Raw genomic sequence first — 27,106 nt, 5'->3', positions numbered from 1 at the left:
AGGCTTTTACCATTTTCCCATGATGAATTAAACATCAGTTTTCCATAAACAATAATACCTCTAATTAAAATAAAGGGGAAAATAACTTTCACAAAACAAAATCAATTTTTTAAAGAAAAATAGATTTATTGGCTTTCTCTGTTACCCAAGAGTTAAAAACAATTTCCACCAGTATAGTTTTCTTGCAAAAATGTTTCCTTTCAGTCAAACCCATTTTCAGCTGGAAAAAAGCCCTCAACAAAACAACTGTGCTCAATGCTAATAGTAATAATTAAAGCACCTTTTTCTTGGGCTCCTGAAAGCATTCTACAAATAACAGAATGAACTGCACAGAGGCAAAAGAATGACTGGTATTTTATAAGAGAGGAAACACTAACGAAGCAAGGGCCCACTTTTCAGAAGCAAGTGTAAACATTACTGCTGCAATACAGAATCAGCCCAATGGTCTCTCTAGCCTAGCAGCCTTCTGTTTGCTTGGTAGGGGAGACACCATGCTCACGAAAGGTGGCTTTCTGACAAAACACTATGAGGCCTCCCTGAGTCAGAACTGGCATCTAATTGCTTTCCATTTCTGGCATTTCCACCTGAGGCAATGAATTCCATAGCTTAATTATACATTGTGCAACTTAAGGAGTAGCTTGGTTTTGGTTCGCTTGGGATCCGTTACCTACCAGTTTAACCTGAAGTTGCTGTATTATCTGAAAATCATTCCATGGGCATCGGGTTCGATTTTCATTTTACAGACCTTTGTGATAGCCAGTGTTCTTTCTTCTCTAGCAATCTTGATTTACTGAGTCAGTCACTCTCTGTGCTGAAGACAACCTATAATTTTTATGTTTTCTTACAATCATAGAATCATTTCAGTTGGAAGAGATCCTCAAGATCATTAAGTCCAGCCATAACCTAACTCTAGCATTAAAACATGTCCCTAAGAACACCGTCTATGTGCCTTTTAAACACCTCCAGGGATGGTGACTCCACCACTTCCCTGGGCAGCCTGTTCCACTGCCTGACAACCCTTTCTGTGAAGAATGTTTTCCTAATATCCAATCTGAACCTTCTCTGGCACAACTGGAGGCCATTTCCTCTTGTCCTATCACTTGCTACTTGGGACAAGAGACCAACACCCTCCAAGCTACAACCTCCTTTCAGACAGTTGTAGAGAGCAATAAGGTCTCCCCTCAGCCTTCTTTACTCCAGCCTAAACAGCCCCAGCTTGTTCACATGCTCCTCATAAGACTTGTGCTCCAGAGCCCTCACCAGCCTCGTTGTCCTTCTCTGAACTCGCTCCAGCACCTCAACATCTTTCCTGTAGTGAGGGGCCCAAAACTGAACACAGGATTCGAGGTGGGGCCTCGCCAGATCACTTCCCTAGTCCTGCTGGCCGCACTATTTCTGATACAAGCCAGGATGCTGCTGACCTTTTTGGCCACCTGGGCACACTGCTGGTTCATGTTCAGCCAGCTGTCGATCAACAGCCCCAGATCCTTTTTTGCCAGGCAGCTTTCCAGCCACTCTTACACGAATCTGTAGCGTTCATGGTGTTATTGTGTCCCAAGTGCAGGACACAGCATTTGGCCTTATTGAACCTCATGCAACTGGCCCCGGCCCAACGATCCAGCTGGTCCAGATCCCTCTGTATGGCACTCCTACCCTCCAACAGGTCAACGCTCCCACCCAACTTGGTGTCATCTGCAAACTTACTGAGGGTGCACTCGATCCCCTCATCTAGATCATTGATAAAGAGATTAAACAGAAATGGCCCCAGTGCTGAGCCCTGGGGAACACCACTCATGACTGGCCGCCAACTGGATTTGGCTCCGTTCACCACAACTCTTGGGGCCCAGCCATCCAGCCAGTTCTTTACCCAGCAAAGAGTATGCCCCTCCAAGCCATGAGCTGCCAGCTTCTCCAGGAGAATGCCGTGGGAAACGGTGTCAAAGGCTTTACCACAATCTAGGTGGGCAACATCCACAGCCTCTCCCTCATCCACTAAGCAGGTGACCTTGTCGTAGAAGGAGATCAGGTTGGTCAAGCAGGACGTGCCTTTGCTAAACCCATACTGACTGGGCCTGATCACTTGGTTGTCTTGTATGTGCCACATGATGGCACTCAGGATGATCTGTTCCATGAACTTGCTCTTTCCTTTCACCAAAAATAAGATCTAGTAGCTGCACCAATCTGATGCCTCTGGAGGAACAATAACAACCCCCATATTGCCTACACTAGAGGTGGTTATATTCTGTATATTATTTCAACCTGGGTAAAAAAAAAAAAAAAAAGAAAAAATCAGCACTGCTTAAAGCTATCAGAAGCACATCTTATCAATACCTTAAAATGCCTGATCGCATTCTTGTAGTCCATGCTGCAGACATATCCCCAAGGATCTTACCCAGCTTGACCTTCTTAATCATTGCTTTTCATTATAGTATTGATGCTCTATCAAACATCAAAGAGTACACTCATCCAGGCCATGAGCTGCCAGCTTCTCCAGGAGAATGCTGTGGGATACGGTGTCAAAGGCTTTACTGAAGTCTGAGTACACAACATCCACAGCCTTTCCCTCAGAAGTAGCTTAAGTAGCTTAAAATGTGATTCATTAACAGAACCAAAGTTTCTTTAGATGATAAATGTGTTTTGCTTTCCTCTTCTGTATTTTCTCCATTTCATTTTATTGGAAAGAAGTGGAGATGGTGGATATCATACAGATAGTGCCTTCATTTGCAACTTGATTCTTCAGTGTGTTATTTGGCAAGACACACTTGTTCAAGAATTCCAAACATCTGCCTTCTGTATGAATCTGAATTTGTCCAATGTAAGGGCCATGCTGAAATGTAACATCTTCCAAAAATCAAGACAGTGAATGCAAGCTTTACTCTGAATGAGTACTCTTAATTTATCAGGTGAATCTTCATTTCTGAGGTCTAAATGAAGTCTTACAAAGAGTAGCAACAGAAAAGCAGCATTTGAAACTAAGATGAGAAAAAAGAAGTGCTCTAAATAGTAATTTGCATTTGTTCTGATAAAATTGACCCATTGAGCAGTCAAATGCCTTTTGTGAAATGTGTGAAAATGTACAGCAAGGAATAGAGAGCAATATGAACACTGATGGAGAAATACCTTAAAATTCTCGGGCAGGAACAGCCTATTGCACACTGATCTGGAAGTGGGCTTTATCTACAGTCAAGATGTAGAATAAGATGATCAAGATACCATACAAAATAACAACTGCTGCAACCAAGTTTGATAAACTAGTGCATGCATATGTCTAACAGCTCCTGTGAAGGAGGAATATAATGGGTTGCTAATAGGGAAGGAACAGAATAGGTTGTCTGGGTGGAGATCAGTGACAAGTGGTGTCCTTCAGGGGTCCGTATTGGATATTGGGACTGGTGCTGTTTAATATCTTCATCAATGACATAGACATTGGGATCAAGTGCACCCTCAGCAAGTTCGCAGATGACAGCAAGCTGAGTGGTGCAGTTCACATGCCTGAGGGCCAAGATGCCATCCAGAGGGATCTGGACAAGCTTGAGAAGTGGGCCCAGGTGTACCTAATGAGGTTCAACAAGGCCAAGTGCAAGGTGTCCTACACCTGGGTTGAGACAACCCTCAGATTCATTACATGCTGGGGTGATTAAGGAATTAAGAACAGCCCTACAGAGAAGGACTTGGGGCTACTGGTGGATGAAAGACTGGACATGAGCTGGCTATGTGTGCTTGCAGCCCAGAAAGCCAACTGTATCTTGGGCTGCTTCAAAAGGAGCACGTCCAGCAGGTCGAAGGAGGTGATTCTGCCCCTCTGCTCTGCTCTGGAGTCCTCTGTCCAGCTCTGGAGCCCTCAGTACAGGAAAGACATGGACCTGTTAGAGAGGGTCCAGGGAAGGCCACAAAAATGATCAGAGGGCTGGAACACCTCTCCTATGAGGACAGGCTGAGAGAGTTGGGGTTGTTCAGCCTGGAGAAGAGAAGGCTCCAGGGAGACCTTATTGCAGCCCTTTGGTACTTAAAGGGGGCCCATAAGAAAGATGGGGACAGACTTTTTATCAGGGCCTGTAGTGACAGGACAAGGTGTAATGGTTTTAAAATAAAGGAAGGGAGATTCAGACTAGATATAAGAAAGAATTTTTTTAATGATAAGGGTGGTGAAACACTGGCACAAGTTGCCCAGAGAGATGGTAGATGCTGCATCCCTGGAGACATTCAAGGCCAGGCTGGATGAGGCTCTGAGCAACCAGATCTGGTTGAACATGTCCCTGCTCATTGCAGGGGGTTGGACTAGCTGACCTTTGAATGTTCCTTCCAACCAATACTATTCTATGATTCTATGAAAAAAAGTTTCTTTGAAGTGGTTAAAGCATGTTGTCAAGGTGCTTAAGACAGACTTAGTGACCGTGGAAGCTGGTAGTGGCAGTGGCATGTAGTTCTTACAAAAGGACCCTAAAAGCAAGAAACAGGCATCTACTTCATTGTCTTTGGCTGAATGTTTATCAAGATTTGTGGCATACTTTTCTATAGTAAATTTTATACAAATTGTTCCTTGTTGTAGTCTCTTCAATCAGAGTCACCTTTAGTTTGGCCAGATTGTTTTCTTCCTTTAAAAGAAGACCACTATCAAACAGTTCAATATCAAAACTGGATTAGATAGTCTTGTGGAAATATATGGTTTTTTTCCCTTAGGCTTTTTTTGGTCAAATTTGGAATAAAATAACTGAAGTATTTTTTGATCCAAAGCTCTTTGGCAGACATCCTGTTTTCTGAAAATTACATCTATTTATGGTCCTGTAATGTTTATAGAATTATATGGAGGTATTTTGGAGTGTCTGTCAGTGGAAACTGAGTATACCTTTAAGGCACTTAACAAAAAGATTATGTTGATTAAGTTGAAGACATGAATTTTTGTGGTTCTTCTATTGTCATAGCAGAATGTCAGAAAAATCCAAGGTGAAGAAATGAGTTTTGTATTGAAGGGAGTACAGTTTCGTGGCAACGTCTCTCTCACAAGAGTGACTTCTGTCATTCAAACATTGTTTATATGAAAATTTTGCTATCTACCAGTCACCCATCATGCACCAAAGCTTGGTTCTGACTCCCAAAGTGAGCTGTTGTGCTGCAAAGGAGTTGATTTTTCCTTGGTGTTTGCTTTCTTGCTTATGAAAGCTTTAAACAGCAGGCGAGAGTCTTAATGCTTTACTTGATATTTTCAAGCTGAGCCAAAGGACAGAATGGAGCATGGGAGAGAGACCCATCTTTCTGAGCAGCTGGCTTTGTATTAGTTGGGGCATGTTCTTTGGCTTCAATCCAGTTATCCAATATATTTTTAGCCCCCCTTAATTCACTATAGCAGCTCGAAACAAGGGGAGGTAGCTCATCTGATATGTTTAGCTCCATCAGAGCACTGAGAACCAGGATTTCAAGAAGGATCAGCAGTGAATCGCCCCTTTAACAACAGCCTCTTCTATAGGGATTGTGGATTTTTTTAAGATCAATTTAGGTTTCAGAGTCTGATAATATGCAAAGGAAAGCTGGTGACATCACCAAATTTGAATCTGAGTGAAGCAGCAATGTTGCATGGTTCTGAAGATATAGATTCTGATAATACGGGTATTCTCTCCTGTAACTGGTAGACACATGCTTTGTTTTTACACTGGACCTTCTGGATTAAAAAGTTCAAGATCAGGTTGGAGTCTTCTGAATCCATCTCTCCCAGGCGTAATCCAGATGTTTTGTAGCTGGCTTTGGTTTAGAACTGTCTTGCTAAAAGAAATCAAATGCGTTGATGACTTTTTCCATTGCCTTATCTTTACCTAAACCTCCTGCATCTTTCAGAGTGAAGCTTTAAGTAAGCTGGGCAGGAAATTGTTCATAATTGAGTTTAGAAGAAGCTGAAAACACAAAGGCTGTTAAAAAAAGTTTCAGTGCTAATATCTATTAAGGAACAAGATGCAGATGCCAAATGCTAGAGTTTACAAAAGAAACAGCAAAAATTTTGTGCTAAAAGGCTATATTTAAGGAAAGCAGAGAAATTTCAGAAAACAAACCCATGCAGTGCTACTGAGAGAAGTCTCTGTATATGGGCACAGGAAACACGTTTCCAAATTGTGCATTGCTATGTATATGCTCTTGTCCTCAAATGCAAACTGAGTGGAGCACAAGGTTAATGAGCTTCAGACCAAGCTGAAGCAAGCACACAAGGAGTCAGGACAAAGTGGAGTAACTCCTGGAATTGCTATACAGCATGCTATTACTACAGCAAGAGGAGGAAACAAAGACTGCTGTCAGAAATTAACTATGAATGTGGTTCTAACACTATTAAAACTTTATTTTTGCTGACCTAAGAGGTGACATGCTGTGTTTCTGAGTCTGTAGCTGGTCTATCTGGATGTGCTGGTTTGACTGAAAATGAGTTAATTTTCTTCATGCAGTTAAAAACCTTTCTTTTTATAGCTAGCATGCTCATTATTTGGACTTAGTTTGAGAACAAGACATAACACCCCAGCACAGAGTTAATGTTTTTAATTGCTCTGGTCTGAGAGCTAAGGACACTCTGAGCGCTCTGCCCACAAGTGTGAGGCAGCGAGGAAGGGGGGCATGGATGGGGCAGAGCTTGACTGACATCCAGACTGATTAATAAGAGTAGTCCTAGTAAAATGCATCCTTGCTTCTTAGTATGCAGTAAAGAAGTTATGTCAGGCAATACAGAATATAACCACCTCTAGTATAGGCAATACAGGGCTTCTCATTGTTCCTCCAGAGGCAACAGAATGGCGCAGCTACTAGATCTATTTATGGTGAAAGGAAAGAGCAAGTTCATGGAACAGATCATCCTGAGTGCCATCATGTGGCACATACAAGACAACCAAGTGATCAGGCCCAGTCAGTATGGGTTTAGCAAAGGCACGTCCTGCTTGACCAACCTGATCTCCTTCTACGACAAGGTCACCTGCTTAGTGGATGAGGGAGAGGCTGTGGATGTTGCCCACCTAGATTTTGGTAAAGCCTTTGACACCGTTTCCCACGGCATTCTCCTGGAGAAGCTGGCAGCTCATGGCTTGGAGGGGCATACTCTTTGCTGGGTAAAGAACTGGCTGGATGGCTGGGCCCCAAGAGTTGTGGTGAACGGAGCCAAATCCAGTTGGCGGCCAGTCATGAGTGGTGTTCCCCAGGGCTCAGCACTGGGGCCATTTCTGTTTAATCTCTTTATCAATGATCTAGATGAGGGGATCGAGTGCACCCTCAGTAAGTTTGCAGATGACACCAAGTTGGGTGGAAGCGTTGACCGGGTAGGTGTTGGAGGGTAGGAGTGCCATACAGAGGGATCTGGACCAGCTGGATCGTTGGGCCAGGGCCAGTTGCATGAGGTTCAATAAGGCCAAATGCCGTGTCCTGCACTTGGGACACAATAACACCATGAACGCTACAGATTCGTGGAAGAGTGGCTGGAAAGCTGCCTGGCAAAAAAGGATCTGGGGCTGTTGATCGACAGCTGGCTGAACATGAGCCAGCAGTGTGCCCAGGTGGCCAAAAAGGTCAGCAGCATCCTGGCTTGTATCAGAAATAGTGCGGCCAGCAGGACTAGGGAAGTGATCGGCACTCTGTACCTGGCACTGGTGAGGCCCCACCTTGAATCCTGTGTTCAGTTTTGGGCCCCTCACTACAGGAAAGACGTTGAGGTGCTGGAGGGAGTTCAGAGGACAACGAGGCTGGTGAGGGCTCTGGAGCACAAGTCTTATGAGGAGCAGGTGAACAAGCTGGGGCTGTTTAGGCTGGAGTAAAGAAGGCTGAGGGGAGACCTTATTGCTCTCTACAACTGTCTGAAAGGAGGTTGTAGCTTGGAGGGTGTTGGTCTCTTGTCCCAAGTAGCAAGTGATAGGACAAGAGGAAATGGCCTCCAGTTGTGCCAGAGAAGGTTCAGATTGGATATTAGGAAAACATTCTTCACAGAAGGGGTTGTCAGGCAGTGGAACAGGCTGCCCAGGGAAGTGGTGGAGTCACCATCCCTGGAGGTGTTTAAAAGGCACATAGACGATGTTCTTAGGGACATGTTTTAATGCTAGAGTTAGGTTATGGCTGGACTCCATGATCTTGAGGATCTCTTCCAACTGAAATGATTCTATGAATAATCGGCATGAAAGTTAGAATTGTTTTTTTAAGGGAGCCTGGACAGACTGTATTAAAGTCTCACACAGAATTCAAGGTCAGCCCCATGCAGCTGGTTATCTTGCTTGTGTTATAAAAAAATAGTCCTCAGAACACTTGCATGTAACTGTTCAGTATGGAGTTCTGGGTATCCATCCTTTAGAAGCCTGTGAGATCTTTAAACAAAAAAGATTCGTTTTCATCGTGCTTACAATGGGAATTCTTTCAGCATAACTCCTGTGTCACAACAATATACATTTTTATTGTGACTTGTTTTTCTCTTAGGGTGTTCAGTCAAGAAAAACAATTCTTTTTTAATATCGTCATCTTTAAATCCAAAATTAATACAAAGCCATATATTTTCCTTCAAATTGTAAACTTGTTAAAGAATTAGTCTAAGCCTATTTTCACATTTATTTGGGCCAAGAGTAGACAGTTACCAGTCAGTATTTCACAGCTGTGACACACAGCTCCATAGCGCAATCCAATTCTGTATGGCTCATGTGATCTAGTATACACAATTCCACCTTTTAAAAAAAAATCCAGAAGTTTTAAAAAGCAGAGACATACAACGTTTGCTGGTGTTGCTGAATAACTAGTTGATCATTAACTAGTTAGTTGGCAGCTTCGAGTTTATCCATACATCCATGGTATCAAGCTACAAAAAACTGAGACACCCTGCAAGCGAAAACTCTAAGTATTTATAGCTGTATGCCGAGTATCAGTGTAAAATGTCAGAAATAAGATTGCTATTTTGTCCAGGACAGCACATTTGCTATAAAGTTGGATTCCGAACTGAAGAATTCAATAGTTTTGGTCACTACCATGGAAATATGACTAGAAAGGCACAAGAAATTTCTTGGGTACTTTTTTTTTTTCCTTCTCTCTAAGCACAGCACTGGTGACAATTTTTCTAAATTTGGATATGTACCTGGAACTAGAACTTTGCCTTTTCAAATCAGATCCCCCTCCACATTGTCCTTGGCATCCCTGCACAAAGATTAACCCACATCCTCTTGCTGAAGAATACTCTTTCAAAGCAGTACTCTCTGCAGACAAATAATCTAATTCTGTAAAAATAGTTTAATTTATTCTAACATTGGCACATCAATGAAAGATTCCTATGAAAATATTCTATTCTTATGAACCACGACATCTTTAAAATGTCAAAGTTCTCAGTTCTGAAGTGTACGCCACTTACAACTGCTCCACATTATATGCAAAAAAAAGGATGCGACAAGCAGGAAGCAGCAGATTTCAGCAAACACTAATAAACAGTTCCAGTGATTCCAATATTAATAGTTCTCCCTCAAAAGCACCAGGGGTAATGCTGCAAACTAGTGCTGGTATTTATTAACAGCAGGCATAATAGGGCTGAACTCATGAGAAACAAGGTCAATGTACTGTCTAGTATTGTTTTTTTAATTGAAAGAAATGTGTATGCTTGGATAAAAGTGCAGATGGAGATGTCTAGTCCCAGTCAAACTGAAAGATAACTACAAACCACATGTAAATCACCTCTGTAACAAGAAAAACAGCTATATATCAAATGCTTGCAAATAAAGTGTCGAAGTAAGCCAACAATTAAAATATTGAAATGTTTCTACTTCCTAACTGTGAAGATTTTTTAAAGTGCCAGATAATTCACTTACTTTAAAAAATAGAAAAATATGAAAAATATTTACTTAAGTAAATGAAGAAAATCTAAGACCAGTGCAATGTGAATTGTGACAGTAATTCAGTTATTCTTCTAGTTAATGGCATTAGTGTGGTACATTTTCATGGTTTTACAGTGCAATGTGATTAAGCCTTACTTTCCTATTTGGGACATGCAACTGTGAACACTTGGCAGTGCAAATCCACCCTATCCAAACGAAAAATAAAAATAGAGGGGTGTGGCAGGGGGCAGGAAGAGGTAGAAACAAGAGATAGATCAGAAAAAAATAACAAAGCTGATTGTCACATTTCAAAACTATCTTTTTAGCATGTTAGCATTTGATGTTATCATAAATACAAAATTTAGTAAACTTAAAACCACTATAAAAATTTATAGTTTTTAACTTAAAAATCCAACATGTGCATTTAGACATCTGAACAGTAGCTTACAAAATACATTCCAAAGTTGAACAACACCACAACAGAATACAGCCCTGTTTTCTCCTCTCTTTAAACAAATTTCTCAGCCATTCTAATCTGAAATACAAACATCTTCAAAGGTTACGACCATCAAGGATTTTAAGCCACTTATTCTGTTTTCTTTGCCTGTCTTTTCTTAACACCGTCCCGGTGCTGTTCAGGAGACTGGTCACGGGCTGAAGAGCCATTGGAAGACGCAGTACCTTCACCCTTCACTTTGGATGGTGTCTTTTGCAAGCCAAAGAACATATGGCCTAATGCAGCCTCAAAGGGAGTGAGTGGAGATGTTGCAGATCTCGTCAACATCATTGTTACCTATGAAGAACAAGGAGCAAGTTAAAACAGAAGTTTTAATGACTTCACAGCAATTAAAAACAAGTTCAAAGCTGAATGGATGTATAGCATTTCTAACTTTCTATACAAGCAGAGGCCACATCACCAAGAACAGAAATATGTTTGTTTTAGCTTGAATTGATCAAAGAATGCTTTTCTTTCTGACCTACAGTCTTCACAAAGCTATACACAAAAAATGTGCCCAAAGCTTTCTATAAGTTTACTAAAATCATCCTAAGACTAAACCACGTTTAATGTCATATGACTAAGATAAAAGAGCTTTTATGTGTGTGTTTAGTACCTTGTTCAAACTGAAAAACTGTAACATAGTGGCTAATTCCATTTAAATTGAAAGAATGCAGTGTCTAAGCACTTAAATATATACGAACAGTGAGACTCAGTTAGAATTCCAGACGGCCATACTCATTCCATAAAGTTGAGAGATTTATGTGGAAATTCCTTAAGAATACATCACTTGGAATCAGGATAGAAAAAAACTCTTTTGTAGGTCCAGGTACTGGACAAGTTTACATTGCAGTCATTTCTACAGTTTTCAGAGACATGAAAAGTCTCTAAAACAAGACACTACTGCAGGACTATGCTGGATTCACAACTGTTGCTTTATTAGTTAAGCGGATGCTCAAGCTGCTGATTGTCAGCATGACCATCCGTTTAAGAACTTATTCACTTCAGTGCAGTCTGACAGCCAGCTTCTGAAGACAGCTGTAATTTCTCTTTTCCAGAATAAGATTCTTTCCCTTCTCCATTCCCAGAATCCCCAGTTCAATAATGCTTTTATTGGTTTAGATAGAGAATCATGAGCATCGGCTTGAAGTCTTGGCTCCCTAAAACAACTACTCTAGAATTAAACTTCTCAGCTACCTCACAGAAAGGAGACTGGCAACTACCACTTTAAGACGATCTCTAGTCTGTTCAAGAGCTCTTAAAATTGCCAGACTTCTGCTAACACAGAGACTACACTTTCTTATTAGCTAATAATGCTGAAGACAGACATCATTCTGAAAATGAACAAGAATGGAGGAATTAAAGGATTCAGTAGAAAAGTACTATCTATTTTATTATAAAAGTAGTTACAGATACTTTAAAGCGGTTTGGATACACTTTCTCTTCCCACCTAAACACTTATGTTGCAAACACTTCAAGCTAGATGAGAACCTAGTTGGCTTCTTTTGCAAACCCACAAATGACTGCACAGGTACAAGGAAGGAATTAAGCAGCTAGCAAAAGACAGAGAACAGGAGAGTTTGTTTCTACAAGCGTAAACTTTGTTTGGGATTATAGACATAAAAGCCTGGCATATCAACTGTTGGGTGTCAAAATTCCTCATTTTTTAAATTCTTCTCTTTTTTCTCCACTTATTGAACTGTAACAGAACAGGTTTTCTGTTCTGCTCATGTACAGAAGACTGAGCACAGGTTTAAGACTTCAGTAGGAGCTGGCCTTCTCATCCAGAAGCACACATTCTAACTTGTGGTAGAATGTTTCAGGGCATATTTTTTTCCCTGAAATAATGAAATAAAATATTTTCTGTTATTCAGTTATTTGAAACACTTTCACATTCTTACCTTGGAGACAATGAGAAAGACGGTATATAAAAACACGAGGTTGTGTTTTGCTACTGGCAAGTACTGGCTGTGTTGCAGGGTGAAAAGAACTGCTCCTATCAAAGTTACCTTCACAGGGCTGGAAATGAAACAAACAATGTCAATTTCTCTTCTCTACAGTGAAAGCTGCCATGACCTGGAAAGCAATAAATGTTCTTAGTATGCAAAATAATTATTTCTGAATAGAACTAATGACAAATGGTGGTAACAGTGACAAAGTCCAAAACCTAGCTACAATTAAACTAAGACTTTCACTTCATATACTATTACTATGCTTTCTGTCCATAATATGGACAAGCATCAAGTTCAGCACTAGTTTACATACCCAGCAAATTCATATTTGACAAATCTTCCTCAAATAAATGCCTCTATCCAGACTCCATAGGTCAGCTTGCCTCCCGTCTTCATCTCCCAATACATCTTACTGAAGAGCTAAATCACAAAGCTTGCACTATTCAGACTAGACCTAAAAATAGGTTCCTCTTCTATAGTCCAGGTGTTAGTTACTCCAAGGAATTGCTTAAAGTGTTGAAAAACAACATAGTCCCAGTCTCAGTCCACTGTGACACTTCAGCAGTTCTAGGGTTGTAGTCTGCTTATACTTGACTTGAGCTAGGCCTATGTTACCCAGGTTTTGCCAACATAGCTGTGTTGACTTCTGACACATGCAGAGGTTTATGTCTTCTAGCTGTCTTCATTGTGGTGGTAAATCCCTTGCTAGGTATGCAGTCAGAAAACAAGAGAACATTGGTCAGTTATCTATAGTCATCTGAAAAAAGACCACTAATGTTCTGGGAGAAAAACTGCATTTTTTAATCTGCACCTACATGTGACATGTACAGGTGACATTCCTGTTATCACAGAGCATCTAGTGTAGACACATTCTTCACCATCTTTTGCCATTTGCAGAATGTTTTATCCATTTAACTCTGTAACTGTCTTCTATCTAATATTCTTAAGCTTTATATATTAAAGCAAATTTCCAAAATAGTTTTTGAGTTACTTTGAGCCACATCCACCATGGAAAAGGAGAATATATGCACGCATTGCCACAGTCAGTAAGCGCTGCTCTAGTGTTGTACCTGTAAGGGCAGTGTTATTTGAGTTTACAGTGCTATTATTGACAGTGACCTCATCCTTTTGGAAGTTTGCTTTCAAGACTACCACTTAGGCACTGACAGAGAAAGTCTAAATACTTGGACTTTCAGAAAAAGCCAACAGCTGACAAAAGCCATAAAAAGTTGAAATATTGCCAAAGGAAAGGCTAATTTATCTTCTGTTATTCTGCTGCTAAGAGGGGCTGCAGAAAAGCAAGATAACTTTTTAAAAAATAATATTATTTATCAAGACCTGAGAGTAACATGGGAAAGATCAAATGAATTTTAGGAAATTACCATGGTGAGCTTATCTTGACTTACAATAATAGCTTGGCTTTCTAGCCTGTCTTAATTCTCATTTTACTGTACAGACTAAACTGGGAGCCATGTAATATTCCCATTCTTTGCTTCTGCAAGAGAAGTAATGTTTCCTGTTGTGTAATACATTTTTGCTATATTGAACAATCAATTTGCACCTTCTCAAATATTTGATATCTGTGGAGGAAAACAGTACCGGCAGATAAAGTATGAGTGACAATGCTCAAAGGAAGCCATCTTAGTGATGCTCAGAACATGCACCAAAAATACAGATTTCGCTTGTATACTTCTAGTACCACTGTTCATTCATTTTGGATAGAAGACAAGTCCTTGTAAGACAAATTGAGCCAATACTGCTTTCCAGCAACTTCCTACTGACTCAATACTGCTTTCTGACAAATAATTTTTGTTGACTCATCTTCCCATTTGGTGTTCTTGTGCTGTGAACCTAAAATGATTAAAACATCTGCTAAAATTACCAAAGATCATCACAAGATACACACCAAAACACTGAATACAAACATGTCCTATTGTTTGTATGGCCTTTTCTTGATCTGAACCACTAAAAGTGAGTTTCAACTCAAGGAGTTAGCAAAACAAAAGTTGTCATTTTGCAGCCTTTTTCAAAAACTTACTAGGACATCTTCAGTAGCTCATTGGTTTCAGGTTTCCACACGCCTCTCACCAGCTGCTCAAAGTTGGAAATTAGGCCACCACCAGCTCCTGAAACAGCAGAGATTTACAATAAGCCTCCACTGACCACTACCACTACTGTACAACCTATTATTGCTCCCAACAAAACCAGTTACACCAGATATCGAGTGTGGTATCCAAAACTCAGACTTCAAGAGACTAATCCAATCTTTTATACGTGCACGACTTGAGAAACCAACAAGAAACCTCAGAGGTTTAGCTATTTAGAAAGAACCTCATGTTCACCTTTTGTGACAGCACCTGAACTGATGTATTCATCACTACAAACACCTGAATTGCCAAAGTATAATAAATCTCCAGATAGGCTTATATCATTCAATTCTTCCTGTCATCATGTATGTACAGAGAGTGTCTCTATAAACTACAATGACTCTCTGCAAGAAAAGAGGATATATATTTTTACATTAAATGAATACAAAACATGAGGTATTAGACACTTTGGCCAGTGAGACTGGTCTGTATTATAACCTGGGAAAACAATATGTTAGATCATCACATTAACATCTGTTGTTTCCCAAAGCTGAACAGAATCAAGCAAATAGAAATAAGAGCTGCACTACTACTTCCCAAAGTGGTTCTAACATTGTGACTACAAATGCAGCTGCTAGGAAGGTAGTTTCCAGAGTCATGCTCCAAACAGCAGGCAGGCCAGAAGGTTTGTTCCTGTGTTTTACATCAGCTAATAGTTACAACCCAAAAAGCTAAGAAAACAAGTTGTCTTCTTCAGTCATATAAGGAAAACAGCTTTGAGGAAATATGCTGTTGGAAAGTTTAATAATAGCACTGACACTACATGGGGGATCTATTTCTTTATTGCCATCAACTGCCCCTCCTGCAATTCCTCACAAGACCTTCTGAAGAGATAAGACAAACTTTCCCCAAAGTCATGCAGTGTCACCCTTAATCCAGGCAGGAAAACTGCTGCACAGGCTTTGCCCTTAAGGGGACAACAGACTGTATGAGAACTATCATATCCAGCACAGCAAGCAATGGAGCTACAGTTATGTGGAAGGGCTAGCCATTTAAATATCACTCCAAAACATCACAATCCATCAGAACAAGATGTTATGTATGTTACCTCTGGCCCAGCCCACAGCTACCATGACAAGCCAGGCATCTTTGAAGTGACTGTCTGCATGTGCAACGCCACCTGTTATCTTCCAAGTCCTAGTCACTTCTTTCATTCCTGCAACCAGAAGCCGAAGAGGCAGAAAGGCAAAGCACCGGTAGAATAGGTCTTGTGGGCAGTAAAAGAAAAGATACCTGAAAATCATGAGAAAACCCATCAGCAGCATTCAAAAGCTTTCGCTATGGAATAAACTTTCTAATAACCTTTAAAGATATTCTTGGAATATGGCTAGCACTGCATGATACACTACTGATAACTCACTGTCTTGTGTGGCAGACATACTGGTACAAATCTGAAATGCTTTTGAGCATGCTTGAGGTCTTGCACCAAAAACATCAAACATTATTTGAAATTGTTCTTACTTCACACTGTCCAAAAAAAGAATCCATTAAAGCAGCTTTACATTTTACCATCTTTTCTATAGCTTACATACCATGTTTTTATAATACAAATTATTAAATTAGTGTTTGACCGACTTTGTGTGGTTTGTTTTTTCTATTTCGTTTTTGTGGCTTTTGTTGTTGTGGGGTTTGTTTGTTTGTTTGGGTTTTGTTCTGGTTTTTTGGGGGGATGAGTTTTAGGATTACAACAGGGTGGTAAATTACATGCTGACACCATGCTTTCATACTGATAGGTACATGGAATTATATAACTTCAGCAAGAATGCCTCCCCTAGTTAGTGTCATGCCAGACAAAATGCACAGCTATTTTTAAACACATTTCACATCTTAGTAACCACTAGTTCTAGCTTTTCCACCTTGCCAATTACAATCACATTTGTTTTTTCCAAGTGTTGAAAGCACAGTACTCAAAATTTAATAGTATCTTTTATCAACTTGCTTTTAAAACAAGAAAAGATGGCTAACAATGAAATCGTAAGATGACAGTAGATTTTTTTAAAAATAGATTATATGGTGTTTTATTGCATTTTTTCAATTACAAACAAAATTAAATTCTTACGGAGACATTCAAGATGTCAAAACAAATAATCAAGATTAAGTACTTAGATTATTTCAGCACAGGAATAAGAGAGTAACTATTAAGTATAAGCAGAAAAAGCATATAAAAAATTGGAGGGGTACTTTTTTATTTTCTAAAAAAAGATACTTGCCTGTTGGTTTAGGCTTCTGAGCTCAACCCTCTCTAACAAGAATTTCTAAAGCTGCATCTTCCTCCTGTTCACTCAGGCTGCAATGCCTCTCATATGCACCTCTCATATCTAGTTTACTTCATTAGAAATACTAGCAGACACCACAACTAGGAAGAGTCATGCTTCACAGTTAGAGATTAGAAAGAGATTAGAAATCAGGACAGCTTTCAGTGTTTGGGGCTTTTTTTTTCTTTTGTCAAGTGCTTATCCTTTATAGCAGAATGCTAGGAAGCTTCCTTCCAAGAAAGGCCAAGTTTAGCTGGAGTCCTGTCCTAGTTATATATTTTATTTTTCTGTAATTGATATAGTACTGTGTCACTGCAAACTTCTAAAGCTCTTCTGTTCAAGATCTCCCAGACTAGAGTATGCAATAGCCTATTTCTCACAAAGAAGAAAGTTATTAGAATTTACATTAATAGCTAAGTGCCGCTCTGGTGTTTAGTTTTAGATTTACTCTTGAACTACTTATTCCTTTTTTTCCCTATTGTAAAGTCACGTGCCTTTGTATGTAACCAAGCTCCAGTTGATATGAAGTCAAAGATACCTAGAGAGCATATTTTTTAACGGCTACTGCAAACAGCGATTTTAGCTGTGTATCCAACAAACAACAGTAACCAGAATTAATTTACGATTGCAAAATGTGGGTTTAGGACCCTGAAGCACAGGTAACTGGACTGAAATTACATTGCAGTCCCTCCACGACATTTTTTACTGTAATTTCTGCTAGCAACACCTGCTAACAGCAGATGTCGCTATCCTACAGACTATTTAGGAGCATTTCTCAAACGTACACAACTCCTTTTATTTTCCAGTTTTATGTACAGCTCAAGGAACTTTGTTTCACATAATTTGGGACTAAGAATTAAAGTCATTATCATTAGAAGCTTAAAAGGTTTCATAATATTCATAGCTCCTCATTAAAACCTCATTTTATTTGTGTACAGCAAATCATATGTTGAGTTGAAATCATGTTTTATCTATGTGTACTCCTAACTCGTGCTGTTCATTAAAGCAAGCAGTCACATCAGATTAATATGAAGTATAAGCAGATTTTATAAGCTTTGTTACTACTGTACTATTTATTGCACATTATTCATTTCACCAAATTGCTTAAGTGAAATCTGTCATCTTCCATTGCAACAGGAAGGCCAGAATACTCATATAGAGATAGACAGATAAAAACACTTACTTCCATTTTAAAGAATTTGCAGTTATAAAACCTACTGGGCTACAAAGAACAGACATTAAAACACTCCATGCAGATAACACTCTTCTAAGATAGGAATTGACATTTTCAAATTCAAAAACCCACTGCTGCTCACAAGTTTTGTTAAGTTAGAGGGTTTCTTCAAACACTTTCTGGGACAAACGAACTCCACTGGAAGGCCACATTTATATGAAAATAACTCCAGTGCTTTTGCAAGTTCCAAAGCAAGCCAAATTGCTGCCTTGTTCACATACCTGACTTCCTAGTCTGCTCTTTACTGTCTTCCACTACAACACCCATCCATTTGGAAAAGGGCAAAATCTATATTAAAAAAAATGATGTCAGAAAGCAGGAACTAGAGGAGAAGAAATAAGATCTGTGTCACAGATGCCCAGTTACAGAAAAATTTAAATTTTTTACATCAGAGCTCCTGCTGAAAAACTAGACTGCATTTATGATTTATTCATATCCAAAAAAGCAGTAACTGAAGTCCACTTCATTCCAAAATGATGTTTTCAGTTGTTTGACCAGGAATACTATTAAAATCTAAGGCAAGTCTACTCTAGTGACCGAGCATTTTGTTATACGACAGCCCATAAGAGCTACTCTCTTACAAGCATAATATTTCTATACAACAGGACGATAACACCTATTTTGCTGCAGTGACTTTCTGGATGAAGAGACAGCCTCCAAATCCATAACTTTCTTAAGTTAAGCTTCTGATCAACATGGAAGCTTGATAGCATAATCTCATATTACAAAGTATAGCATCTTCAGAACCAATACTACACATCTAACTCAATTGTGGCTGCTTACCAGACTGAAGATGCCAGTAGAACATTTGTGCCCTTTGCCAGAAATGCTACTGGAGGTTCTGCAAGCATCAACGAAGACAAAACTGAACCACCAAAGCAATAAAGCATAGCACTAAACCAACAGGCAATCGGACTTCGAACTGACACTTCCACAGCTCCTGAAACAAAGGAAAAAAAAAGCATAAATAGAAATAAACATTTGAGAATCACATCATGTTTAAAAGTCAGTATTTTTCAAATCACTCAGTTCAACATTTTTCCTTCAGGTAATGAAAAATCCTGCAGAAATCTGTAGACTTCCACAGGACAAGTCTTCAGAAATACAAACTTCAGAGTACACCAACTTAAGCATATGCTATCTAAATAAAAGTGAAACACTGACACTGTGTTCTCTGAACATCTTTGGTGGGTTTGTTTATTATGACTATGTGTTTACCAAGACAAAAAAAACTTTCAGAGCATTGTTAATAATCTGGCATAGATATACAGTTGCTTTCAAATTTGTATTCAAAATATACAAGTGGTTTGCTGACCTAGACAGGATTGATATTGGTAACTTTTGGGGGATTATTCTACAAATTTCATTTCTGCTTTTGAGTACTCACGAACTCAAGGTCACCATTTTCCTTTTTCCTTATAATGTCCTGCTAACTGTGCCTGCTGACCAAAATGAAAGCAGTGCTCAAATCAATTGTTAGAGTTTCACCTGCAAACCTGAACAGAGAAAAAGGTTACCTGATGCCATAATAATAAATGTAAGTTTCCCTTGTTATAAAAATGTTCAGTTTGGTGTATTTTGTTAAGTTTAAAATTAATTATCCCTTTTAAATTGCAATTGAACGATGCCAAAAGAGTATTCAATATTAGATCATGCTGGAGGTAATGGGTAGTCTTAACCAGTTTCAGGGCGAAATGACACCTTATCAAAGCCAGAAATATCCTGAGGTAGTTGTTTTGACTACTTCCTTCCACTTCAAGAGTCCAGTATTACCAAAGCTTCCCCTTTACTCGTGCAGAGCTCTGTTTGCCTGAAATAGTTACATTTTCCATAGTCCAAAGGCTGAAGTTCACAAAAGCAGAGATGAAACATAGCATCTGCCCCAAAATGAAATTGGACATACATTCCCAATTCGGAGGAGAAGTTTTTGGGTTTTCAGGCATTTCTGTCAGAAAAGAAACTTCTTACCCAAGACGAGAAGCTCAAATATACCAAAGAGAACAGAGCATTCTCAATACAATTTACTTCATACAATAGTACTAACAACATTGTTCCAGTTTCAGTGTTGGCAGAGCTATCACGTATTGCAGCACTACGTAAATCCCTATGTAACAACCAATTTATAAAAAAGAGCACTTCTAAGGATTATAGAATATTTGAATACTAAATGAAAAAAAAAAAATCAGCTATTGTGTCATTTATTCTCCATAGTGCAGTACCTGGTGTTCCAAGTTGGTTATGCTCAGCTTTGTTAAAGCATATTATCACTTCTCCAAAGTAGCTATCAATTATGTTCATGTGCATAAAAGTAGCAGGAGAAAATTCTACAGCCCGCTAATGTTACTTAACAGCAAAACTAAAAATAGGAAGTGGGCCACTACATCCAGATCTCACATAACTGAACATGGACCTGTTTTCACTAACATATTTGAAAAGGGTAAGACACTTGCAGAATATTAATGGTTTATGCTTACTACATTAAGGTTTCCTCAATTAAAAAAAAAAATCTAAAAATGCTGATAGCCATTGCATTCAGGAAAAAAAGAAAAAAAATTATATTAAGTAGACACTCATTGGTCTAAAAGAAATACACTACCTTCCTTCTCACATGTAATTATTCTCTTGTTTGATGACACAGTCACATTACAAGCACTACTATATATTTATTAGTATTAAGGTAATAGCATTAAGTATTAATTAAAGTATTAGCATTAAAGGACTGAATACTTTTTCTTGCAAGAATAAGACAATATCCTAGCCCCACGTTTGGCAGTACTCTCTCTGTGGAGTAACTCCACTAAATGCTGCTGTGGCATTACAGCACAAAGCAACCACATAGAGAAGAAACATCCCAAGCTTTACAGAACAATGAGAAAAGCCGGCTAACAGAGGCTGCCAGTGCAAATCACAAATCACAAGGGAACATGTGCTGGAACTGGCGTGTACGGCTAATGGATCAGCTGTTGCATTATGTGCAAGCTTTAACTCCTGGACGGATGTAATACAGGATGTAATTTGCACAGTAATCGGGTTCTGGAAAGAGATTGGTAACCAGATCATGACAGAAGGTCCACATCCAAGAACTGTCAACCTCCATACCAGGTTTAAAAAAAAATCTTACATCCATTGTGAGGTCATTGTGCACCAACCTATCTTTTATTAGCATAAAGCTTCTCACCACCTTGCATTAGCAGGGAAGTAATCATCTTAACATCTTACTGGCAGTTTTCATCAGAATATAAAAGTAGCTCCTCTCTCCACACAAAATGCAACACGACTTGAGAGGTAGATAACTGAAACTCAGCTGCTTCTTCACTTCACCGGCTCTTCAGTCAGACTACCAATATAACACAAGGAAACAATTCCAGGTGCTGTGTCTTTGAACTGAACACACTGTATTTTCTTTTTCACACACATGGGCATTCACTACAATTAATGAAACACAGCTAGTGACAACTAGTTCTACGGAAAAAATGGAAGATTCTCATATATCAGGTTTTAAAAGGTTGAAATTTATTTCTATTGCATGTTTGACACTGTTTCTAGTCCAACTTGCCTTTTGCCTTCTCTCCTATATCCTTTGTGAAAATATCTTCATGATTTTTCACTTCTTATACTAAAGGCCAGATTATTTTAAAAAAAAAAAATTCAACGAAATGTTGGAGTTGTTTTTAAGTTAGTCAGCTCTCTGTTCTCTTTCCAAATCCATTTCCCTGCCTTTCAGCAATCACCATTTCTCTGTTCGTTCTTTCCCCCACAACTACCAGCAAGTGGCTTCCCATTTTGAGGACACATATAGGAATTACTCTTATCATTACCAGATTGCCCTTTATGAGCAAGCTCCACAAAGCAGCATGTAAATTTCTCCATTAAGATATTATGTGTAAAAATATAAGAGACTGGAAACTCTACTGGACTTCAAGATTTTTCTTTTGATCAACATTAGAATGTTTTCGGCTTAGACACCAGTATTTAACAATTCATACCTGCTTTCTAACAAGGAATACACCTAACATAGAAGGCAATGAGGCAAAAAATGCTGATGTAAATTTAAAGCCTATCCTAGTGTTGCTACCTAAATTGTGACTAGGATGTAACCTTTCAGAAAACAAGCTCAAATTTAAGCAGGTCACATGTTTTCAAACAAGTGGTCATTTATATTTGTCCTCTGATGCATCCTGCAAAACTAATGAGGCATCATACAACCATGCAAAATATGATCTGCCAAAAGGCCACTAGTCCTGCAAACAGTATACTTCAGAAAGTAAAGACAAGGTTTCAAAATGCAAAGACTGTTGTTGAATAAGGTTTTAAATGCTGTTTCTACACAATAGTAAAAAAAAAAAAAAAAAAAAAGACAAAAAAACCCCTTGCCAGCAAACTCAGTAGAGTAAGATCTGCTTTAACCTTTTCAACATGTTCCAAATAGGCAATCAGGAATACACATACGCATTTAAGGAGCAAACCAGAAGAACTTGTAGGAGTTTTTCTAACACCCCTATTCAACTATATATAATAACATAAATTAAGCTAAAGGACTTACAGAGTCAGAGTTAATTCAGCAACTTAAGCAAAAATTTGAAATCACTGGAATCATGTAAAAGAAAACTTGCATGGACAAAACTAGCACATTCCTTCCAAATACGGCGCATCCTCAACCCTCAACATGTTTTGCTGTTCTTCCATCCCCAAAAAAATAAAATTGCCAGTTCTACAACTGACTGGAGTTACAAATGAGCAACTACTAAGCAATTCCAAATGCGCTAACCAAGAACACTTAGTTTAAAATACGTTGAAAGCTACATGTTCGTTTTCACTGCTGTAGTTCACCCACACTCACAACTAAGCAAAATCTAGCTAGGACTGGAAAAGTAGCAGTTAGTGTGAGGCCAGCCCTGTTACAAATACCCAAAATGAATTTGATTTTAAGCAGCATGAGGGGTTTGGTATTTTAATGAGACAGTAATCAGAGAGAAAACAAAAATAGCTCCGACTTGACCACATACTTCTTGCATCACCAGCCAGTTAAGGTCACCTAGTTATTCCCCTGTGAATATATAAAAAAGAATATATAGTATATATAGTATATAGTAATGCCTAGAGAATATTAATCAGTGATAATATACCCATCCTGAGTATTTCATAATGACTTCCATTTCAGTTATGATTTACTATCCAGCTCAAATGGCTTGCAAGTGAGCAACAGACCAGCAAGCAGTCACCTGAATTACAGTTATTAATTCAAAGTATTAGAGGTTACTGAAGAGTTCTGAACTTTCCAGCTACTAAACCGAGAGGAAAAAAAATTATCAGCATGGATCTGACCAGACTTCTGACACCACTTCTACTGTTCAGCAGTGCTGTCCCACTAAAGCTATGCAGATGCTAGGAAAGCAGAGAAACTCCTCTCATCTTGCTCTTTACATATGTCCATTCCAGAGGAAAGTTTAAAGGTAGTGCATGGTAACGTCAAGTATGTTCAGACAGAAAGTCCCTTTTTGAATGGAACAGTTATATTACACAATGCCACAAGTCAGCACTCAGAAACAACTCCAGTAGCAGGAAAAAAATTTGGTGAAAACACTTGCATATGTAAGCATTTTATATCAGCCTGCACAATCTGCTAAGTGCAGTTACTCAGTAGGAACTAAAAATTCACCTTGACACACTTAGGTAGGGACCAAACAACAAGCTCTCACTAAAGAAACAGCAGAGCTTTAAAAATCTGAACCAAGCAGAGGCTCCCAAATCTGCACTATAATCCTGAAAGCCAATTATTTTTCTACCCAGTTATCAGCTGGGATGCACAGTTACTGTAACTGTTCAAAGCCACACCACAAGTAGTTATACTAAACATTAAAACAAGGCCAGTCTCTACATTTGTGAGAACTGAAAAGTAGGGTTGGGGTTAATAACCATAGTGCAAAAGATTTTCTACAAAAGAGCATGTACAGACTGAAGTGTCATTATGTGTACTCACACAAAATCCAGAGTCCTCTTAAAAGTGAAAAGTCACTAACACACAACCTGCCCACTAGATTCCCAAGTTATGTTTCCTACAAGACAGAATTGCCTTAACAGCTTCCTGCATAACCAGGGCATGTGGAGGATATAAACCCATGAGTTGAGCAGCTCTCCTTTCAGATGTAATACCCGACAGCAAGTCATTAGCTTGTGATCTGCAGCCCTTCTCTGCATGCATAAACCTAACTTCAGAGGGTCCAGCCCTTTTGTTCTTGGAACTTTCCAAATCTTAAACTGCAAACAGATTTTCAACAATAACCCTGGTTAATTTCATCAATGCCTCTAGTTCTGAGAAAGCAAGAAAGGTTCAGCTGGGTGCTTCCTGTGGGGCTCCTGCAGTCAATTAGACATTATTTATCAACAGACTAATGAAAACTGCCAACAACCTTCTTTGCAGTCTTAGGGACTAACGGAGAACACCTGGACTTTGCCGCCAGCAGAGCGGGGAGAGCCAGGCCGCCCCAGCGCTCCCCCGACCCGGTTCTGCACAACGTTCGGCATCAAAGCTGAAACTTCTGCTCACGGAGCTCTTGCTTCAGAGCCCGGAGGAGCGCGGGCAAACCTCTCCCTCCACCAAACGGAGCACAAGCCACCCGAGATTTTGTGGGAGTAAGCACAGGAACTGAGGTCTAGCCACTCGCCGTCATTAAAATCAAATAAAATCCAAAAACAGTGGGGAAAAAAAAAAAAAAAACACACCACCGTCTAGCGTTTTGCGGGCTGGACAGGCCCCGAGGCAAAAGGCCCCTGAGGTGCTCTAACACTCCGCCCCGGGCGGGACACTTGCAGCTGCCGCAGGTCCCAGCGGCAAAGCCCGGGCACACCCAGGGCAAAGCCCGGCACCCCCCGCCCAGCCCCGCTCCCGCAGGCCGCCCCGCTCCCGGCACCCCGGCTCCCCTCGGGCTGCCCCCGCCACCCTGCGCGGCGGCCACTCCTGCCCGGCCGGGGCTGGGGCAGCCGGCGGCAGGGGGCTCCTCGGCCCCCGCCTGTGGCCTGGCCAGCCCGGCTGGGGGACACGGCACACCACGGCGAGAGACACGGGGCAGGGATGGGGAAGCGCGGGGAGACAACAGGGGAACACGGTGGGGACGGGCGAGAGCTCCGCCCCGCCAACCAGCCCCGCTCACCCCGCTGCTCCTTCAGCGCCATGACGGAGGCCACATAGTGCGCCAGGTCGAAGAAGGGGAACATGGGCAGGCACGAGAAGAGCAGCGGCACCTGCCACAGCTCCATGGCCGGGCGGCGGCGGGACGGAGGAGCCGGGAACGACCGCCCAGCGCGGTGGCAGCGGCCGCCCCGCCCCGAGGCCACTTGGCCCCTGCCGGCCGCCGGCCGCCGCACGCGTTCACGCAGCCGCGGGCCGAGGGAGGCAGCGGAGCGGCGGGCGCCCTCCAGGCGGCGCCGGGGATGCGCAGCCGCTCTGCCGGGCGGCGGCAGCTCGCAGGCCTCGGTGCGCGGGCCTTGTGTCTGTCCGGCTCTGTTGGTCCGGCCGAGCTCGGCCAGGCCCTCCGCAGGGCCTGAAGGATGTTCCCGCCACGCCGCCAACTCGGGGGCAGTTCCGGGTGACCGCTGCGGTTGCCGCTGGGAGGCTGTGCCGGCATCGCCTGCAGCTCTTGGGCCCACCCGCCCGGGGCCGCAGCCCTGCCGTCCCGCTGGGTCGGAGCAGGCCGTGTCTGCAGGCCCGCGGGAGGATCGGCACCGGCTGCTGCGGGGTGTTCCCCTGGACGCGCTGCCCTGCGCCTTGTGCTTGGACACGGCTCGCGGCTGGTTGGCTTTGCCGTTACAGCTGTGTTTCGCTTGTGTGAACACTTGACATCTGTACCGGGTCGTCTGTTTGCCTTGTTTTAGAACAGCCTGGTAGCCCTTGCTCGTGATCAGCTCGAGATTGGGTGTGGGCCCAAGGGCCTTTTCTACACTTCCCGCTCCTTCCCTGTCACACTTGGCTGCAGCTGCCTGTTCTTAAGGACAGGTCACCAGACTTGCCAGGCCTGTGATACCTCCTCTTATCCTTTTCCTTTTTCATCCCTGTAGAATGTTTCTTCAGTTCATCAAGAGTGGTTACCAGCGTGGGTGCTCCAACGTGTGATCTTTCCCTGGTTGGTTTAATCTGTTTATCACCTGATTGCATTTATGTATACCAGATCCTGGTCAGACCTCACTAGAAACCCTTTTAATACATCTTTACATCCATTTTGATAGTGAAGGCCATTCATTGTTAACTGTTTTGTCTTCTAAAAGCAGATCTCTAACCAGTTTTGCATCAATCCTACAGTATCTCCAACAAAACTAGTTCGCTCATGAGCACTCTCCCAAGTGAAACGTCAAAGATCTGTAAACTCCAAGATACATGACATCTGACTTTTCTTTGTCCGCCAGACTGGCTAACTTGTGATAAAAAGAAATTATGTTGATATGACACTGTTCTTGATGGATACATGTAAGTGATCGCTCGTCTCCTCTTTTTTTCAGCATATTAACGTTTTTTTTTTTCCCCGGGAATGGAAATTAAGTTTGCTGTTTTGTCAGTCCTCTTTTTCATAATAAGGAAAGGCACAATTTTTGCCTTTTCCATTCAATTTCCACAAGCTGGTGAAAATAACAGCTAATGGCTCCAAGAACTAATTTCAGGAAATAACTGGAACTACTCTAAGATTAGTTCGGGGCGGGGGGGGGTGGGGAATGGTTTGTGCAGGGAAAGATGGCAAATACCTCAACTTTTCCCAGAATAATTTTACCTTGTCATAAACAGAAAGCCTTCTTTTCATTTATTTTCCTCTTATCAGTACCATATTCACAAAATAAGTTTTCCTTATTCTCAACACCTCTTCCTTTCTGTTTGTCCAGTGAATCGTTTTCTCCCTAACACTCGCACCATATGTTTGTACCTGGTTTCTGTTTTCTGGACATTTCCATCCTGCACTTCATCTACATGAAGAGCTCAGGATTTAGCCAAAGTGATCTCTTACTGTCAAGATTTGATTGCAGGGCGACAACAAACCGTGGCAGATGCTTTGTTAACCCCCTCTCCCCCCCAGTCCCCCTTATCCCCCCCTCCCCACTAAGTACAGGCGATAGGAAGGCAAAGAAGGACAAAGAGAGAGAAAGCTGGAAAAAATTAAAAATGTTTTACTAATGCTACTAATAAAATAGAGAAAATAATACAAAATATACAAAACCAATCTTGAAAGTCCCTGCAGATCA

General features: G+C 40.8%; 1 protein-coding gene across 1 annotated transcript; it reads right to left on the bottom strand.

The window, feature by feature from the left end:
- Nucleotides 1–8,016: 8,016 nt before the first annotated feature.
- Nucleotides 8,017–25,229, bottom strand: TMEM38B (transmembrane protein 38B). Its single transcript, XM_065656296.1, has 6 exons — nt 25,033–25,229; nt 18,665–18,821; nt 15,441–15,625; nt 14,284–14,371; nt 12,195–12,312; nt 8,017–10,590 (listed from the first exon to the last, which is right to left on the bottom strand). The coding sequence occupies exons 1-6, from the start codon at nt 25,136–25,138 to the stop codon at nt 10,384–10,386; spliced, it is 861 nt and encodes a 286-aa protein (XP_065512368.1). The 5' UTR covers nt 25,139–25,229; the 3' UTR covers nt 8,017–10,383.
- Nucleotides 25,230–27,106: the final 1,877 nt, after the last annotated feature.

This window comes from Caloenas nicobarica, chromosome Z (assembly GCF_036013445.1).
Source record: "Caloenas nicobarica isolate bCalNic1 chromosome Z, bCalNic1.hap1, whole genome shotgun sequence".
In the NCBI taxonomy this organism is placed as follows: Eukaryota; Metazoa; Chordata; class Aves; order Columbiformes; family Columbidae; genus Caloenas; species Caloenas nicobarica.
Note: the sequence above shows the minus strand (reverse complement) of the source record. Positions and strands in the feature narration are given on the sequence as shown.